This window comes from Cannabis sativa, chromosome 4 (assembly GCF_029168945.1).
Source record: "Cannabis sativa cultivar Pink pepper isolate KNU-18-1 chromosome 4, ASM2916894v1, whole genome shotgun sequence".
In the NCBI taxonomy this organism is placed as follows: domain Eukaryota; kingdom Viridiplantae; phylum Streptophyta; class Magnoliopsida; order Rosales; family Cannabaceae; genus Cannabis; species Cannabis sativa.
In genome coordinates, this window is record NC_083604.1 from 66,610,632 (window position 1) to 66,628,149 (window position 17,518).

The 17,518-nt window shown below is 37.1% G+C and overlaps 4 protein-coding genes across 4 annotated transcripts; 3 read left to right on the top strand and 1 right to left on the bottom strand.

The window, feature by feature from the left end:
- Positions 1-200: 200 nt before the first annotated feature.
- Positions 201-6,767, bottom strand: LOC133037317 (mechanosensitive ion channel protein 2, chloroplastic-like). The gene is made up of 14 exons (XM_061114334.1): positions 6,578-6,767; positions 5,495-5,760; positions 5,350-5,409; positions 5,101-5,264; positions 4,101-4,224; positions 3,899-3,996; positions 3,389-3,502; positions 3,042-3,102; positions 2,475-2,624; positions 2,252-2,362; positions 1,975-2,142; positions 1,762-1,875; positions 1,542-1,598; positions 201-1,391 (listed from the first exon to the last, which is right to left on the bottom strand). The coding sequence occupies exons 2-14, from the start codon at positions 5,570-5,572 to the stop codon at positions 450-452; spliced, it is 2,241 nt and encodes a 746-aa protein (XP_060970317.1). The 5' UTR covers positions 5,573-5,760; positions 6,578-6,767; the 3' UTR covers positions 201-449.
- A 4,541-nt stretch (positions 6,768-11,308) lies between these two features.
- Positions 11,309-13,573, top strand: LOC133036543 (uncharacterized). Its single transcript, XM_061113069.1, has 2 exons — positions 11,309-12,552; positions 12,745-13,573. Exons 1-2 carry the CDS (start codon positions 11,985-11,987, stop codon positions 13,335-13,337), a joined length of 1,161 nt encoding a protein of 386 aa, XP_060969052.1. The 5' UTR covers positions 11,309-11,984; the 3' UTR covers positions 13,338-13,573.
- Positions 13,382-14,575, top strand: LOC115713656 (uncharacterized). The gene has a single exon (XM_030642143.1). The coding sequence runs from the start codon at positions 13,382-13,384 to the stop codon at positions 14,573-14,575; it is 1,194 nt and encodes a 397-aa protein (XP_030498003.1).
- A 192-nt stretch (positions 14,576-14,767) lies between these two features.
- On the top strand, positions 14,768-17,386 carry LOC133037084 (uncharacterized). Its single transcript, XM_061113899.1, has 2 exons — positions 14,768-15,358; positions 15,632-17,386. The coding sequence occupies exons 1-2, from the start codon at positions 14,768-14,770 to the stop codon at positions 17,384-17,386; spliced, it is 2,346 nt and encodes a 781-aa protein (XP_060969882.1).
- The last annotated feature ends 132 nt before the right edge of the window (positions 17,387-17,518 follow it).

The following is a 17,518-nucleotide window of genomic DNA, read 5'->3' on the forward strand; positions in this document are numbered from 1 at the left end:
ATTCCCACTTGAAACTTTTAGTCCACCACACACAGCAGTCAAAACTACGTTACGCTGTCTGTCTGTCTGTCTGACTCTGAAGTTTGTATGAAGCAATCTTAATTTTCTTCATTTCGATGTATTCTTTTATGACTAAAGTTGATAAAAATGCACATATTCATAGTTATAAAACTGATAAAGCTGCATTGTCTTCAGTAAGATATTATAATCACTTTAACTAAATTAGATTATGGCATAAGTTTACATTTCTATTTTGTGGCTGCATGTTGCTCAATGATGAGGACCATCAAGGGTACAGTACACAGACAGTGATAACAATAAAAGTATAGTATGTTGGGAACATGTACATTGTATGATAGCCTAAAATCAAAACCTCCATGAATGAGTAGTTTTAAGTATTTGCAGTGAAAGCAAACAAGAGAACTTGGAACCCATCTTTCTAACTTAACTCACTTGTCAAGAGATGGTGAACTCGGAGCGGATGGAGTCTGGCCATCTTTCTTATCCTTATCAGTACTTAAAGCCCCTTGTCCATTGCGGTGAGCAGCCATTTCTGCAACCTCAGTATGAGATGGAGGAGAAATCATATCTTCCTCAATAGGAAGTGTTCTTTTTGATCCCTCGAGGGCGACGCCAAGTACTATATTTTCTTCCAGAACAGGCTTCGATATGGGTTGCTTTGGAGTTGGTGTCCTTTCACTTTCTTGTTTCACTTGTGAAGATGCTGTTGAAAAACTAGCTTTGTCAGTGCCCAAAACTTCCGACGAAGAAGAAGTGGAATTATTAGTACTCTTTTGACGTCCCAAACTAGCATCCTTGGGCTGTTTATTGCTGCTTGAAGACTTTGGAGTTATAGTACCAGATAACGAACCCATTGATCCATTGTCTGATTTTGAATCAACCTCTGTTAACTTAGAATCTATTTTCGAGTCAGGTCTACCCGGTACATTGGTACCAGTTTTTAAATCAGCAGTGGGCGCTACACCAACCTTGATATCCTCTTTGGCATCAACATTTGTTGGTCCTCCAGTCTTGGCATCTGTGTCGTTGTCGGATGTTTCTTTGGTCTTAGAGTCAGAGGCAGGTGCTGCTACAACTTTAGCATCTACCTTGGTATCAGTTGCTGGTCGCGGTGTATTCTTTCCATCTCGTTCTCCATTTGTGCGTGTTGTGCGGGTTTTTGGTTTATCTTCCCCATTAATTTTGTATGGAGGCTCAATCAGTAAGTATGGGCGATTAGAAGCAACCCCACCACGGTTAAATACTGAATCTGTGAATGGAATATTTTCCAAGTCTGCATCACTATATATTTTTTGCACTGTACGGATTGGTGTGGCAAGTCTGGCCCGGTGATGGCTGATAACTCTAAGAAGATCCAAGAGTATAGCTTCCTGATGAAGAAGTAATCATAATGAGTTTGATCTTCACCAGTGTTGATACAATAAAAGCAGTTCATATCGAAGCATAACAGATTGACAATATATTCTGATAACTGAGTTAGCAATGATCAATAAGAAATTTTCTGGAAGGAAGCGACTTACCTTGACACATAGATACTCTTCAAAATGTGAGGTCTTTACAAAGCACGAGATAAGGATCTGTAATGTGTAGGTGTCAGGTATCCCAAAATGCACATGTACACAAATATTCTTGATCAAACAGACTGGCGTGCAGGTGGGTGTGAACGTGCAAAAAGTTTACAAGATTATCTATGAACGATACTAAAGCATTAGAATTAAGTCTTAAAATGCTAGAACTAACCAAAAGCGCTTGATTTTCTGCATTAACATTTTCCAGAAATACTCTTCTATGCAATCTCTGTTGCTCAACTTGAGGATTCTTTGCTAAGACTTTGCGCATATCAGCCACAATATTCTGCATAGAGAAAAAGGCAATCAGCATGGATATTCCATAAACTATGATAATCCGGAACAACTAAGTGCAAACATAGAAGCACTAAAATCAAATCCTCACATTTATCTTATGGACATCTAAGTGACTAATCGCAAGGTGGGTTTTGATACGCCAATGAGTTTTTTGACTGAGATTTCTAACAACATTCACTGTAAATTTATGGTTTGGAATGTGAACTGCTTCACGATCTTCACCTCTAATAATTGTTGGTGACCACCATCCCACGTGCTGAATTCAACCAAATACAGACAGTAAAGTTAAATTATTACTTCATACATACATTAGGCCAATGCATTTTACTGGGATGGCAATGGTTGTGTAAAACTCAAATACAAACCTCAACAGTACCAGAAACTTCATAGCCTTCTATTTTTGTTTGAATCCATTCATTCATAACAAAAGGTCGAGTTGCATGAATCATTGCACTTGAAAGGAAATTTGTAAATATCTAGTTAGCATGAGAAAAAAAACAAACGTGTCAGACTCTTAACAAGAAATTCAATTAGGAGAAAAAAACATGAAAAGATAAATAAATAAAAAATGTTCAAAGAACAAAGCACCTCTCGACCAGCCAATGTCAACAATACTGTCCCAAGACCTCCAGCAGTAACCCACTTCTGGGTAGAGAAACCCAACAACTCCATAAATAATGAAAAAGCAGCAATCCAGACTGCGGAATAAACAGCTTTGCCAGCAAAATGGAAACCCATCTGCCCAGCATAAAACCAGATGTAGATGAGCACATGAATATTGAATAGGTATTGAAAACCGAGACTTTAATATCCTATTAATCTCACTAACAAAATAGTAAATTTATCCTTAGCAAAATTAATATACATATCAGATGTTGTGGGATACTAACACAAGGGTGAAATGTATTAGCTTAAGACCATGTTTGGAAAGAAAATAAATTGCCTGGATAACATGAATGTTAGTATAGAAACTGCATGGAACTTGTATGGTACTACTTGACTTGAAACTTGTAGTTTGTACATTAAATGCATAAGTAATGCATCAAATCAATGAATGCAAAAAATTATACCATGACACAAGATAACATTTTTACAGCAAAGTAAATTAATGATATTAAACATGAGTATAGGATTACACAGTAGCACCAGACATACATTTCTTGTATCACTGGACTCATTAGTCTCCATAAAGAACTTCTGTGCTTGTTGAATAACACTGCATGAAAAGGGTAATATTTGTCACCACGAATAAGAACTCAGAAAATGTCACAACTGGTTTGAAGGGTGGAAGTAGTATGATTTATGAAGATAGACATTAGCATAACAAAATGCATTAGACATGACTGATAGGTCCAACAGAATTCCTCAAAAAAAAAAAAGAAAATAGAAGAAAGAAAGAAAGAAAAAAAGAAGAAGAAGAGAGAATGAGACAATATCCAGAAATCAGAGACGACGCAAAAGGGCATTTATAAAGACCAAGACCAATGCAAGAAAACACTGACCTTGATAAACAATAGGCAAAAGCCAGCACAGTTGATAACGATCTTACAAAATTCAGAAGCCTTTGTTTAACAACCAGGCCAGCTTCTGAAGGTAAGACCACTGGATCCAATGCCCTGCAAGAGTACAAGATTTTCACTACAATAAGAAAAATCAACAAATAAAACAGCTTGTGCCCCCACCCCTTCACTCTCTCTCCCTCTTTCTCTCTCTCTCTCAAGGGTAAACTTGCCAATGCTCAAAACATTCTAAGATTGTTAAAGTGCCACAAAGCTAATTACATTTGTGTCACATGGACCACTGAGATTGAAGATAATAGCCAACTCTTTTTTGACAAACTTCAGGAAGTACTACTCATTATTCAACTCTCTTCTTTCCCCATAGAACTGAAATGAAGAGTGGGTAAGTTCTTTTTTGTTTTCCTATATGTATAAGATATGAGTGGATGACTTGTAACTTCATTCCTTCAAAATTAAAAATAGACAATCAAAACAGAATAATGAGAAGGATACCTGCAAATGAGTATCGCTGCTGTCCATAAAAGCAAAGGTTGAATATATGATGTTGTTATATGATATGTATTACTCTTTTTCCAGTTGTTATCATTCTTCTGCCCAATTTTATGCAATATTAGACAGAAGAAGAGGCTATAAACAAATTAGAAATACAGAGATGAGATAAATTCACAAAATGGAAAGAACAAAAGACCCATACGTTACGAAACAGGTTTCTGGTCAGACGAATAAGTGGCACAAGACCCCAGACAGAAAATATAGAGAGACCAACAGCTATAGTCAACTTGGGAAGAAGTGAGCAATCCTGTATAGCATTAAGGGACCTGGTATATGATAGGTGTTTAAAGTCAGGAACATTTAGAATAAAAATTGCACAAAATAACGCACTGACACTGATACCAATTGAATTTATATGAAACTTAAGAGCCAATATTGACATTATTCAACAATTGAGGAAAACAAAGTGATATAAATTGCCAAGGGCATTTTCTAATGAGCATATCACACTGCTATATTTGAAAATCATTCTTACAGGTATAGCATCTATGATCTTCCAATAAGTAGGATGAACATATCAACATAAAAAAAGAATACAATATGAAGAAGAATACGAAGAGGTTAATATATTTGAGAATTATTATTATAGGTATATCTGGTCTTAAAGGTACCTAGTCTTGTATCAATATTTGAGAATTATATTAGAGGTCTGGTCTTGAAGGTACATATCAATATTTGAAAATTATTATTAGAGATATCTGGTCTTAAGGTACAAAGGATGGATCAATTTCAGCAAAAAAGAAAGCAGTGAGAAGGCTCAATCAATACATCAAAACAGATTGTACAGAATAAGCAAGAATTAAAAGACATGACCAAGCTCAATCTGCTTACATCGAAAACATATGTTACAAAATAGGCCATATATCAAAACAGGAGAAATAAATTATAACAATGCAAGGGACTCGCCAAAATTAGCATTGCATAATAACCCCATGTTTCAACTCTAGAATAAGCCTAAGAACTGCAACATAATGAAATCCATTTGCCAAAATTACTTAAGAAAACGGAAATAAGAAGTTACCAGACCTAGAAATATAAAAACGTATAAGATACAACCATGCATGTAAAACTGTGGAAAGCAGCTGGAAAAAAAAAAAAAAACTCAAGTTTTTAGTAGTGTACGTAAATAAGAGAAAAAGTACCTTGTGAATGCTGTGGCAGCTGTTTTTAGCCTGGTGAGTTCAAATGGCTGTCTTGGTGCCAGAAAAGAATGACACTTGAAGGCATTGTATCTGTAAGGTAAAGTATGTATAGGCCTGTATACATTGTCTGCTAATGATATGCTCCAAGAATTTTGTCGATGAAACTGAAAGCACAAGGGAAAAAAAATTATAACAGAACAGGAAGACTATGCATCATGCGGAAAAGAAAGACCAACCAAAGAAATATACCGAAACACGTGATGAAAGGGTAGATCCAAATGAATGTAACATGGTAGTTCTTATTCCATTCTGTAAAATAAACAAATTCATTAAACCTTTTGGATATAAAGGGAGGAGTTTGGTGGAACTAAATTTGATTGGAGGAAAAGTGTACCTTAAATTTTTTATTGCTCTGCTGGTTCTTGCAGAGTCCCAGTCCATGAGACAATTGCAAAGAACCAGCAAGAACCATTCCTAGATGCAACTGGTACGTGAGAAGGCTCAACTGCCTGCATAAGGATCAGAACAGCAAGCTAATATACTTATTAGCCCTTAGAAGCTACCACTGACTTATATCTCAGAAGCCAAACAACAGCGAATAGGCAAGCTTTGATACTCACGATTCCGGAATCAAACTTTAACTGAGTTAATGATTATAAACTGCACAGAGAAAATAAAAACGAGATCAGCCTGGCTGTCTGCCTGAAAAACACACTATAAAATCCTACTTCTTGATTAAATACACTGCTCTATTCTTGGTCACTCCTCCTCACCTCTCCACTATTTCAAGGGACGGAAAAAGAAGACTATTAATGAATAAGCAATGCTGAAATTACAACATTTTCACATAAAGATTTTGTGACATTTATATACATATTTCGGAACTGGAATTACATCTCTTTTTCATTTCCATTCAAGAGTTCTTATGTGTTTCCACGCCCCTTCAAGATATATATACATATAATATATATATATATACATATAATTATATATATGTGAGTGTTTCCAAACTCTTGACCATCAACTTAAATACATTTCCCCTCAAACATCGTGGGTACTGGGTAGTGAAGAGATACCCTGTTTATTGACAGTCCATTATTCTGGTCAAATTCTTCAACTTGAATTAAAAGGAACCATTTTGTCTTCACTAAGAACCCATACCCTCACATATTGAAAACCATATTCGTACCCCGATTAATTATTGTATCAAAAAAATCAAAATTAAATTTAACAGCATACCATTTCACCTCTACAAATCCAACAAAACCGAAACAATGTCCATCATACTAAAAGTAAATAAACATGCAATCTAAATTCGAAATTCTACCAAGTAAATTAAAAAGGAAAATTCCCAAGTAAAACAAATACTCCTTTCAATAAATGAAAAGAAATTATAATCCAGAGTCTAAACATGTGTAAAATAAAAAATAGTGGTGATTGTGAATTTGAAATTAGGGCTTTGAAGAAGAACACTTACGGTAGAAAAGGGAAGAAGGAAGGCCAGAAATTCCAAGCAGAACGCTACGTTGCGGAGTTTTGGTGATGATGTGTTATTTTGCGCTTTCGAATATTAACAAATAATTTTTTTTATTATTTAAAAAAAAAATAAAATAGCCGCGGAGGCGACAAGAGAATAGAAAATGACTTCTATCCACCTGTCCAGTGTGCGCCACACCTAGTTACCACGCGCCTACTTTTGATGCATCTCCCTCCAAATATTTGTAATTTTTTTGTGAGAATTACCTATATATTACTTTTTTTTTTTTTTAAATTTATGGTTTGAGTTTCTAAAGTGGTTGCAGTGCTAGTTGTAATAGAAATTTTTGTGCGATTTTTTATTGCAATTTAGATTGCAGTGCTAGTTACAATAGGGATTTCTATGTAGAATTCCGTAAAAATGTAAAAAAAAAAAAAATTGTTTTGAAGTGTAAAAATAAAAAAAAAATCCTTTTTTTTGTCTTTTATAAAAGGTAATTTCATTTTTTATTCTTTGATAATAAAAATATTAATGATAGATACATATTTAAAGGGAAATTTGAATTTCTATCCTTACATTACCTTAAAAAAAAAATTTAAACTTATACTTACTAATATTTCTAATATATGATAACTTTATTGTTTTCCCCAAAATACCCTCCCCCAATTACATCAACTCCTCTCTTCCCATCTTTTTCCCTAAACGTAAATCGGACCCATCGGGCCCAAGGCATCGGACCCATCGGGCCCAAAGAATCGAACCTGTCGGGCCCATCGGGCCCAAGGAATCGGGCCCATCGAACCCTCCTATATCGGGTCATCATGCCCACCGAGTTGTCATCTTCAACCTCCAGCCATGCCCCCATCGGACGGGCATCGGGCCCCATCGGGCCCGATCTAAAAAATCCCATTTTCGACAAATCTCTTCCTAATCTTCCTAAATCTAACCTTAACTAACAGATTTCACACAAAATTGCAACATATTATTCTATTTCATGAATTTAAGCACCAAAAATTAAAGGAAAAAATTGAAAAAAAAAATATCTTAGACATTTTGGGTGGTTTGGGCGGTCGGCGTGGGTGATGTGGGTTGAGGGGGCAGTCAGTCGTGGGTCACGTCAGTCGGTCGGTTGTATGGGTGGTCTGCCGTGGGTGGGTGTGGCACCGAGAGAGAGAGAGAGAGAGAGAGAGAGAGAGAGAGAGAGAGAGAGAGAGAGAGAGAGAGAGAGAGAGAGAGAGAGAGGGCATGTTTCAAATGGGGGGAGGTAATGTGGGAATTAAGTTAATGTTATCCCATTTTACCAATACCCCCTATTTTAAGTTTAGGGAAAAAATTATCCCCAAATACATGCATAAAAATTCAAATTTCCCTATTCAAATTCGACATATTTACTATAGGTAATGCAATTAAATATTGATCAATACATTACTTTTACTTTTATTAGGTAGAAAATGGTGAATGAATTGTGTGTAATTAGCATATATTTATATAACTTAACAGCACATTTAAATTGATTTGTTTAACGGATTATTTTTATTGTGACATAGGATTTGGGATGATCGAGTTTTTTTCATTCAAGTTAACCGGTACGCATTCATACCACATTGCATGTTAAGATATGGTACGATTATTATCATTTATGAATTGATTATTATCGAGTATTAATGTAGTAATTATCGTTTTGAAAGAAAGAGTCATTACTCTATACTAAAATTATTATTAGGTTTCTTACTTTTCAATTACCTCTTTAGGTAACGACAGTGACAATAGATGCCTGGGTAGGCTTATCATGATTGTTTCATTAGGCCACAAGATAAAAGAGACTATTACTCTAATTAAAATCATTGTTAGGTTTCTTATTTATCTGTTGTTAATTAGACAATAATAGTGACATTGGTTGTCTCACTTGGAAATGAGAATTAGCAGATACTTTATGAAATATCGAGAATAATTTGTTCTATTAGAAAAATACTTAAAATTGTTAAAGTTGTGATATACTGAATTAATCAATTTGAATATATATATAAATGGGTGTCTATTCAATAGTTACATCTTTATTGTAACCATATGGTTACATTTTTCTTTGACCTGTAATAGCAGGTTACTAATAGGTAGACATTCATTTTATAGAATTAATTAATTATAATTAACTATTTTCTTAAAATAATTAATTAAATATTTAACAAGACCTCTTTTAGCAATTAATATTTATATTTAAATCATCACTTTAATTATTTTAATAATTAAACCATTTAATTATAATATTTACAATAAAATTTATTTTTTTACAAAAATTAAACTTCTTTTGACACAAATTAAAATTCTCTTCTTTTAATAAATTTTTAAATAATTAATTATTTTTAAATGATATATAATTATTTTGTTACAATTAGATGAACTAAGTATGAGGCCTCAAGCTAATCAATCGATAACAAGTGCAGCCATTTTTTTTTTCTAAAAAATCCTTAAACTTATTTCACTTTTTACCTTTTAAATGTTTAAATAAAAAAACTAAGAATACTTACTTTTAATAATTTAAAATTAAAATTACAAGTATAATAAAATTTAAATTATGAAATTATATGTGTATAATTTTAAATTATAAAAAGTTTTGCTATAAAATTTTAAATAATTTAAGTGTAAAAAAATAAATTGCTAAAAGATCCTTATATAGTAATAAATTGCAAAAAATTAATTAATAATTATAATTAATTTAATTTTAAAATACAATTAATCTTAATTAAAGTTTTATAAGGAAATAAATGATTAGGTTACTTTCAGGTTACAAGTTATTTATTATTTATTTTTATTTAATTTCCAAATTAATCACAACCATTTAATAGTAATCCAATGGCTTAAAAAAAATGTAACCATGATGATTACAATAAAAATGTAACCATTGAAACCTCTTCCATATATCAATATAGATATATATATTTATATGATTATATGGATATCGTTGATTGTTGCTTTATACTGCATGAATTTGTATTACTTACTTTTCTTGCCAAGTCTTTATGACTTACGGGTACTTTGTGGTAGGGGTGGGCATCATCCAATCCAATCGAACCGAATCGATCCAATCCAATTTAGTTACAAAAAGTTAAATATCCAACTATAATTGGATTAGATTGGATGCTAAAAGTTAGATTCTAATTGAATTAGATCGGTTACTGGATGTCAATCTCAAAATTCAATTAAAAACCGATTCAATCTAATTACATTTATATATGTTAAAAAATTATTTATATAATAAAAAATATTAAAAAATATAATATATATTTATTAGATTTTTTTTTTGGTGTTGAATTTGTAACACTTGGTTGTTTTGTATATTTATTTTCATGATGTTTTGTTCTATTTTATTTCTTAGAAATGTTGTTGTTTTAATTATTTAAAACTTTTGGCTACATTACACTTGTAACGATAGTATATTTATGAAGTATTATACTTAAATAAAAGGTGATACTTAGGAGGCGTTTGGTTGGGAGGAATGAAAATATAAGAATAGGAATAGGAATGGGAATGGGAATAGGAATAGGAATGGAATGGAATAAAATTTAAAATGCATAAAAAAAATTGATAAAAAAAATAATTAATTTTTTTTCTTGTTACATTGGAATGGTCATTCCTTCCTTTTTAAAATGGAATAGCCATTCCACCAAAATGGTGGAAAGAGCATTCCATTGGAATGCCATTCCAATACTTTAAAATGCAACCAAACAAAGGAATGGAATTAAAATTGTTTCCTTTCCATTCCATTCCATTTCATTATCTCCAACCAAACGCCACCTTAGTGTTTTACGTATTTTTCTTCATATTTTTAAGTTAATATTGAAATTTAGGTGTGTAATTGGATATCCAATTAAAAAACCGATCCAAACCAATTAGTAATTGGATTAGATTGGATTGGATTTTGAGGTCTAATTGGATTGGATCGAATGATGATTTTCTAAATCCAATTACTGATTGGATTAGATCGGATGAAAAAAAAAAGTTGGATTAGATCGGATGTCCACCCCTACTTTGTGGTGCATGTAAGGAAAAAGAAAAGTAGATCAACCATGAGTCAGAGATTTTCTGATGAATGTACATATTAGCCTCCCCGTCTGGCGTACTTGTGAACAGGATCATGGTGTTTACAATATTTTGTAACAAAATGGTACAATAGTACTTTTGTAAAAGTTTATAAAAATGGGATCCCGTAGCTTAGTAATTTTTAAAAGATTGTAATTTATAATTTCAAAGTTATTTAGTAGTGTTTTAATTAAATTCACAATTTTTTTCTTAAACTGTAGTTTATTATTATAAACTAATTTATAAAATTGCACACATGGCACCTTTACGGGTTAGAGCATTACAGTCACTTTTGTTATATTGCATTATGTTCACATTTGAAAAAAAAAAAATAGATTTTGAGATCTCCACTTTTGTAAACAATTTATATTTACAATGTTTATTTATATAAAAAAAAAACGTAATTATTATAAAGTTTTAATTAAACATGATTTTATAGTTAAACCATTTGATTACCAAAAGTTAGTGTAGTGGCCAAAAATTGCTCTAAGCTCAATGAAAAGGCCCAACGATCGAAGTACTTAAAAAGCCCACTTACAAGTTAGATACAAAGAACCCATAAGCCCAGTGGCTCACATGGGCCACGCCCAATCCATGCATTTTGGGTCATACCCATATTCGAATATCCAGCCCACAATAAAGCTTGATTTTAAAGTGTAATGTTAGGGTTGACGTGTGGAGGAAGAAGAACGTTAAGTTTCCTAACTAACCCACGAAAATAGCGATCTTCCCTAGCATAGCGGAGCGAGAATATCAACCCTCTGAGTGATACGCTAATGGAAGGACGCTCATCTAGGAACAAACCTAAAAGATGATGCTCATCCCTGGAGAAGTGGGGGAACACCGTTTCTCTAGGGACGGACCACGTTTCAAGAGGTAGCCGTTTTCCTAAGATAATAAATAGGCCCACACTAGGACTGGGAGGAGGGAGGATAGACGAATATTCACTCTCTCTCTCTCTCTCTATAGTTTTACTACTAAACTTATCATTTCTCTACGATCTGACGTACTCTTTCTCATTCCGGTGAGCGAGGTTTGACCGTGGATCACCACATAACCATAAACACAGGAAGTATTTATTTACATTTCTTGTTTTCTTTTCTACTTCGCACTATAAATTTACTGACTTGACTGTCGGAGTGCCTTCGGCCGGCACCACCCCGGTGTCCCAAGGTTTCACGGTCATCCTTTGTCTTTGTTCCGCAAGTTGTCGGTGCCCACAAACGCTCATTCCGATCATTGTAGATTTTAGCATCTACAATTTGGCGCCCACCGTGGGGCCCTGACAAACTGACTGTGAGCAAGGCGATCTATCATTACCACACTTCAAATGGCAGAAGAAGGAGAGTTTGTTGCCCAGGAACAACCCAATGTCAATGAACAGCTTGCCACGATAATGGCCCAGATGCGCGAGATGGCTGAGCGAACTGGAGTTCTGGAGCGAGAAAATGCAACCTTTAAGGAGGAGAACGCAGCATTTAGGAGTGAAAATGCCACAATAAAATCACAAATGGAGTCGGTGAAGGCTACCATGACGACTCCCAATGTTGCTCAAAGTCCGTTCCGAGTTCCAATTGCACCAATGGCATCACTAGACTCAACTCCTATAAGAACAGAGACCCAAGTCTCTGATCGACAAACACTTGGAGGAACATCGACTCCAACGTTAGGAAGTCATTCTGTCGTAGGAGGTTCTCAACCTCAACAATCTGAACATACTGATATGCAAACAGATGGGACAAACTCTGGAGGTCTAACGACCAACAATGTTGCCTCCGACCTGCCTACGGTCAATCTTCCTACAACTGGCCTGCCTACGGTCAGCCTTCCTGCAACTGGCCTGCCTACGGTCAGCCTTCCTGCAACTGGCCTACCTACGGTCAGCCTTCCTACAACTGGTCTGCTTACGGTCAGCCTTCCTACAACTGGCCTGCCTATAGTCAGCCCCCCATCGACTAGCAATTTGGGGGTTGGCACTACAACATCTGATCCTCCAAAAACGTCTCCTCTTGAAGGACTCCCACCATCACAGGTAACTGCCACACAGGCTATGCTAAACTCTATCCTGAATCCATCTTCTGTTGATGCAGGTCATACCACCATTCATACTCTAACTCAGGAGGATTTGATTGAACGAGCGATCGCTCGGAGGTTCGAAGGGATGGAAGCAATGATCCAACGTATCCCAGGGGTTCCAACACCAATAAAGAAAAGTTTGCCTAGCAGTTTTGCTGACTCACCTTTTGTTGACGCCATTGCATTGGTCGAGATGCCAAAGAAGTTTGTGTTCCCATTAATGAGGATGTACGACAGAACAAGCGATCCAAACGATCATATAGCCAATTATAAACAAAGGATGTTCACTGCTGCCATCCCTCGCGAGTTGCGCGAGGCATGCATGTGTAAGGGGTTTGGGTCTAGCTTGGCTGGCCCAGCCCTCCAATGGTACACGAATTTACCCAATAATTCGATTTCTTCTTTTGCTCAGTTAACAGATGTTTTTGTAGAACAATTTGCGAGCAGTAGGAAATTGGAGAAACTCTCAGATGACCTATACCGCATCAAACAAGGAGAGGCGAATCCTTACGAGATTATGTGGCGAGATTCAATGCTGAAAACGTTTCCATCACAGCATGCAACGTGGACACAGCCATTACCACCTTCCGTAAAGGCCTGCAGGTAGAATCTGACCTTTACAAAGAACTCACAAAATATCCATGCAGGACAATGGAGGACGTGCTTTCCAAAGCTTGGACGCAGATCAAGTGGGAGGAAGACGAATCCAATAGACAATCGACAACATCCTACTCTTACTCTCGCGACAGTAGAGTACCGAAGAGGGTAGAGCGACGACAGTCCTACCATTATTCAGAACCTTATCCAACCAACAGATCACGATCATACAGAGATAGCGAGAACTCCACCCAATCACACAGATTAAGAGATTACATTGCAAAGACAACACTACCTCGGCGGATGAGGGAATCAGACAAGGGACCGATTCCTGAATACAACCTGAACATTAGCCCTATCGAAATAGTTGCAGTAATGAAAGGAATGGGAAGCCAAGTCAAGTGGCCTGAAGAGATTAAAAAGCCAGCAGCAATGCGCGACACGACAAAGTGGTGTGAATTTCATAATGACCACGGACATACCACTCCAGAATGCATAGCATTAAGATATGAAGTGGCTGGACTCTTGCGCAAAGGTCAATTGCGAGATTTTTTATCAGACAAGGGGAAGATGACCGTGACGGAAGCAGACAAGAGGCCAGCAACACCACCAGAACCACCGCAGCACACCCGGACATGTAATGTCATCTCTGGAGGGTCAGAGGTCAGCGGCGTAACATACTCAGCCGCTAAGAGGCATGCACGTGAAATAGTCGGGACAGATGGTAGACCAAAGAAACAACCAGCAGCCTATAACGGCCAGACCATCAGCTTCGTGGATGACAAAGCTTCAGATTTGCTCAATCCTTACCATGATGCTTTAGTCATTTCTTTATTTTTTTCGAATTGTTTTACTAAACGTATACTGATCGATAACGGTAGCTCTGCTAACATCTTATTTTTGAATGCTCTTAGGGAGATGGGGATCGACGAGGCCACCATCATCCGCAAATCCACAGTATTGGTTGGGTTCAGTGGAGAGCAGAAACACTCAGTCGGCGAGGTCACACTCCACGTTTATGCAGAAAGAGTCAACCTACAGACGAAGTTCCTTGTAGTTGACTCTCCATCAGCTTATAATGCAATCTTGGGCCGACCGTGGATCCATTCCATGAAAGCTGTGCCATCCACATATGACCAAGTGATCAGGTTCCCAACCAAGTGGGGAGTGAAAGAAATATGGGGAGCCCAAAAAACTGCTCGAGATTGTTATCAAAACTCGCTAAAAGAGAAATCGGCAACATTATAGCAACTACAGCAGTCTAGTCCGACCTTTGCACCGGATGAACCCAGTATGGAAGACCTAGATGACGTGTGCATTAGCAAGGAGTTCCCAGACCATAAAGTCTAGATTGGAACAAAGCTTACACCTGAGTTTCGAGCCAGGCTGATCGAATTCTTAATCAAACGCCATCACTGCTTTGCATGGTCCCATGAAGACATGACAGGTATTGATTCTAACATTATTGTTCACAAGTTGCAGGTTGACCCTGATTACCCACCGGTCAGGCAAAAAAGACGTAAATTCGCACCCGATCGCAACAAGGTGATAAATGAGGAGATACAAAAACTAATCGACGTGGGATCAGTCAGAGAGGTTGACTATCCTGACTGGTTAGCAAACGTAGTAGTTGTGAAGAAGAAGAATGGAAAATGGAGGGTATGTATCGACTTTACTGATCTCAACAAGGCATGTCCGAAGGATTCGTTTCCACTTCCTCACATTGACATGATGGTAGACGCAACAGCTGAACATGAATTGTTGAGTTTCATGGATGCTTTCTCTGGTTATAACCAAATCTTAATGCATCCCAATGATCAAGAAAAAACATCATTCATAACTGAGCGAGGGACTTTTTGCTACAAAGTCATGTCGTTCGGACTAATGAATGCAGGGGCCACGTACCAACGGCTGGTCAATCGAATGTTTTCCGACATGCTTGGAAAGACGATGGAAGTTTACATTGACGACATGCTTGTCAAATATTTAGCAGCAGAGAATCACCTCGATCACCTCAAGCAAGCATTCCAGGTATTAGAAAAATACAATATGAAACTTAATCCTACTAAATGCTCTTTTGGTGTCTCTTCAGGAAAATTCTTAGGTTACCTCGTCACAAAAAGAGGGATCGAAGCAAATCCAGACCAGATAAGATCAATCCAAAATATACAATCTCCAAACTCAATCAAAGATATTCAATGTCTCAACGGAAGGATAGCAGCGCTCAGCCGTTTCATTTCAAAGTCATCCAACCGCTGCCACCTATTCTTTTCAACTCTTAGAAAGACCAAAGACTTTGTGTAGACGGAGGAATGCGAAGAAGCGCTAAGACAACTCAAGAGCTATCTCAGCTCCCCTCCACTCCTAGCAAAGCCTAAGGATGGAGAAACGTTGTACATGTATCTGGCAGTTTCAGAAGTAGCGGTCAACGTCGCACTAGTTCGAGAAGATGAAGGAAAGCAACAACCGATTTACTACGTTTCGAAGACATTGCTAGATGCTGAAACAAGATACACTCAGCTGGAAAAATTGGCCTTAGCGCTTGTCACAGCAGGACGCAAGCTCAGGCCCTATTTCCAGTGTCATCCCATAGTGGTGCTAACCCAATACCCACTCCATAGCATTCTACACAAACCGGAACTTTCTGGACGCATGACCAAATGGGCTGTTGAGCTCAGTGAATACGACATAACATATCAACCGAGGACAGCCATCAAGTCACAGGTATTGGCAGATTTTATTGCTGACTTTTCTTGTGTTGGACAGGTACAAGCTGAAAAGGAATTATTATGCTTAAACGAGCAAACCAACTCGACATGGATGCTAGCAGTAGATGGATCAAGCAATAGTAAGGGGAGTGGCCTAGGAATCGTCCTTACCTCCCCTCAAGGAGATGTTATGCAGCGGGCGATCAGATGTGACTTCAAACTTACCAACAATGAGGCTGAATACGAGGCGTTGATCGCTGGGCTAGATCTATCCATTGAGTTGAATGCCAAAACCATTGAAGTCATGTCAGATTCTGAACTTATCGTAAACCAACTCAACGGGTCATACCAGGCCAAAGATTCAAAAATGGCATCCTATCTCAAGATTGTTCAAGATAAGATTTCAAGATTCACAAAATTCACCATTAACCAACTGCCGAGACTAGAGAACAACCACGCCGATGCTCTTGCTAATCTCGGCTCATCCATTCAAATCAAAGATGGAGTCACCATTCCTGTGGTGATAATGCAATGGCCAGCGACATGGAAACCCAACGAAGATGTAAAAAGTCTGAATGAACAAGACAACTGGATGACGCCAATAATGCAGTACCTAGAGGATGGAACCCTACCACATGACAAGAACGAGTCAAGAAAACTAAGAGCTAAAGCGGCCAGATTTACACTATACAATGGGAAACTCTATAGACGATCATTCTCAGGGCCATTACTCAGATGTCTATTACCAGCTGAATCCAATTACATTCTCCAAGAGCTACATCAAGGTGAATGCGGAAACCACTCAGGCCATCGGAGTTTATGCAACAAAGCTCTAACAATAGGCTACTATTGGCCAACCATGCGAGCGGACTCCTATAATTTTGTTCAACAATGCGACAAGTGCCAAAGGTTTGCTCAAATATCTCATTTACCTCCAGAGAAGCTCCACTCTTCACTTACACCATGGCCATTTATGAGATGGGGGATGGACATTGTAGGCAAGATGCCAACTGCTCCAGGGCAGAGGGTATTCATGCTAGCCTTAACTGACTACTTCTCCAAATGGGTAGAAGCTGAAGCCTTCGCACAAGTTAGAGATCGAGAGGTAAAAAACTTTATCTGGAAAAATATAATATGCAGGTTCGGAATTCCAAAGGAGATAGTTACGGACAACGGTTCACAGTTCATAAGCCAAGACTTCCAAAGCTTTTGTGCAGAATGGGGGATACAATTATCATTCTCAACACCACGATACCCTCAAGCAAACGGACAAGCAGAATCAACCAACAAGACAATAGTCAACACACTCAAAAAAACTTCTAGAGAAAGCCAAAGGGAGATGGGCAGATGAATTACCAGGGGTACTGTGGTCTTACCGGACAACAGCAAAGACCTCGACTAGAGAGACCCCATTTGCATTGACATATGGAACTGAAGCGGTCATCCCAGCAGAAATCGAAATACCAACCATCAGATATGAACA

What these genes read in the sequence shown, in the direction of transcription:
- LOC133037084 (XM_061113899.1), top strand. Translation starts at nt 14,768, where the DNA reads ATGACAGGTATTGATTCTAACATTATTGTTCACAAGTTGCAGGTTGAC. An exon ending in ACCTCAAGCAAGCATTCCAG is followed by an intron (nt 15,359 to 15,631) that starts GTATTAGAAAAA and finishes GACTTTGTGTAG; the next exon opens with ACGGAGGAATGCGAAGAAGC.
- LOC115713656 (XM_030642143.1), top strand. Translation starts at nt 13,382, where the DNA reads ATGGAGGACGTGCTTTCCAAAGCTTGGACGCAGATCAAGTGGGAGGAA.
- LOC133037317 (XM_061114334.1), bottom strand. Translation starts at nt 5,572, where the DNA reads ATGGTTCTTGCTGGTTCTTTGCAATTGTCTCATGGACTGGGACTCTGC. An exon ending in GCAGCGATACTCATTTGCAG is followed by an intron (nt 3,503 to 3,898) that starts GTATCCTTCTCA and finishes GTACTCTTGCAG; the next exon opens with GGCATTGGATCCAGTGGTCT. An exon ending in CAGAAAATCAAGCGCTTTTG is followed by an intron (nt 1,599 to 1,761) that starts GTTAGTTCTAGC and finishes TACACATTACAG; the next exon opens with ATCCTTATCTCGTGCTTTGT.
- LOC133036543 (XM_061113069.1), top strand. Translation starts at nt 11,985, where the DNA reads ATGGCAGAAGAAGGAGAGTTTGTTGCCCAGGAACAACCCAATGTCAAT. An exon ending in GGTCAGCCTTCCTACAACTG is followed by an intron (nt 12,553 to 12,744) that starts GTCTGCTTACGG and finishes CTGTTGATGCAG; the next exon opens with GTCATACCACCATTCATACT.